Source organism: Procambarus clarkii, chromosome 50 (assembly GCF_040958095.1).
Source record: "Procambarus clarkii isolate CNS0578487 chromosome 50, FALCON_Pclarkii_2.0, whole genome shotgun sequence".
NCBI classification, from domain to species: Eukaryota; Metazoa; Arthropoda; class Malacostraca; order Decapoda; family Cambaridae; genus Procambarus; species Procambarus clarkii.
Window position 1 is genome coordinate 3,929,408 of NC_091199.1, and position 1,080 is coordinate 3,930,487.

Consider the following 1,080-nt stretch of genomic DNA (forward strand, 5'->3'; position numbering starts at 1 on the left):
TTGTCGGTCCTTCCGGCTGGTGAGATTGTTTTTTTTTGTTTTTTCCTGCTAAATGCTTTATAATGTTACTATGTTTTATTGTTTTCTTTGCCGTGCTTGCCTGTTTATACATTGTTTACTGTTTTGTCTTGCTGTGTGTATCTCATGCCTCCATTCTTACCTTCTCCGGTTATGATAATTGTTGTGCTGGGCTGTCGGTCCTTCTGGCTGGTGGTGTCTTGTTTGTTGTGTACTGTTTCATTTATTGTTTTATTGTATTTATTGTTTTTTCCCTTGCATGCTTGCATGTAAAAATAAAAAAAAATTAAAAAAAAAGTTTGACCGTTACAAGCTTAACATCAATTGTTTAGTGAGTAGATCATACCTGTGGTGTGTACTGGCTGTTATAGAGCTGTTACTGAATGCCCACTCGATTTGTTCACTTGATTTGACACAACATACACAATATGCTACTTTTCATAGTACCCCTTATTTTGTACCTTGGGACCGTAGTGAACAAAATGAGGCACATTAGGTGAGAGGGCGGGGTTGATCCACTGTGGTCTTTGAATATAGTCTATGTTTACATTTCGTAATTGGTGTGATTAATGACAAATCAGAAAAGTTAAAATATAATTTTATTGAATACAGGTTGACTAAAGATTTATGTAAACATGAAAAATACTCCAGTGAGAATTAATTCAACAATTTCAGAAGTTAAACACGTTTATAGTTTTGTGATAGACGAGGTGTGTGTGCGCGCTGAGCCACAGGTGAACTTGATGACGGAGTTGACGCAGCTCTCGCACTGCACCTCGCAGCACCACCTGAAGCTACAGTTGCAGGAGGTAGTTACCGTCGAGACGGCCTTAGTAACTGGTCGGCCACACTCCCTACACAGCCTCCGGCACGACCTCCTCTCCTCCAGGGTCACGTTCTTTCCCCGCTCCCTCGAACACTGGCGTCCTGCTGTTCCCGCCCAACCTGACGAAGACCACCACTCAGATGGTTGATTAACATTGTTTTATAAAGGTGTTACACTTGCTCTGGTTTGACAAAGTTGTTAAAGATTCGCAACCTGGAACAAAAAGTTCCACGTAA

The 1,080-nt window shown here is 40.9% G+C and overlaps 1 protein-coding gene across 3 annotated transcripts in view; it reads right to left on the minus strand.

The window, feature by feature from the left end:
- Nucleotides 1-600: 600 nt before the first annotated feature.
- Nucleotides 601-1,080, minus strand: part of LOC123772791 (protein Wnt-8b) — a 50,176-nt gene continuing 49,696 nt past the window's right edge. For all 3 annotated transcript variants that reach the window (XM_069303321.1, XM_069303324.1, XM_069303322.1), the window contains exon 6: nt 601-963. In XM_069303321.1, the coding sequence (XP_069159422.1) occupies nt 707-963 (257 nt within the window). In that variant the 3' untranslated portion in view covers nt 601-706. The remainder of the gene's footprint in view (nt 964-1,080) is intronic.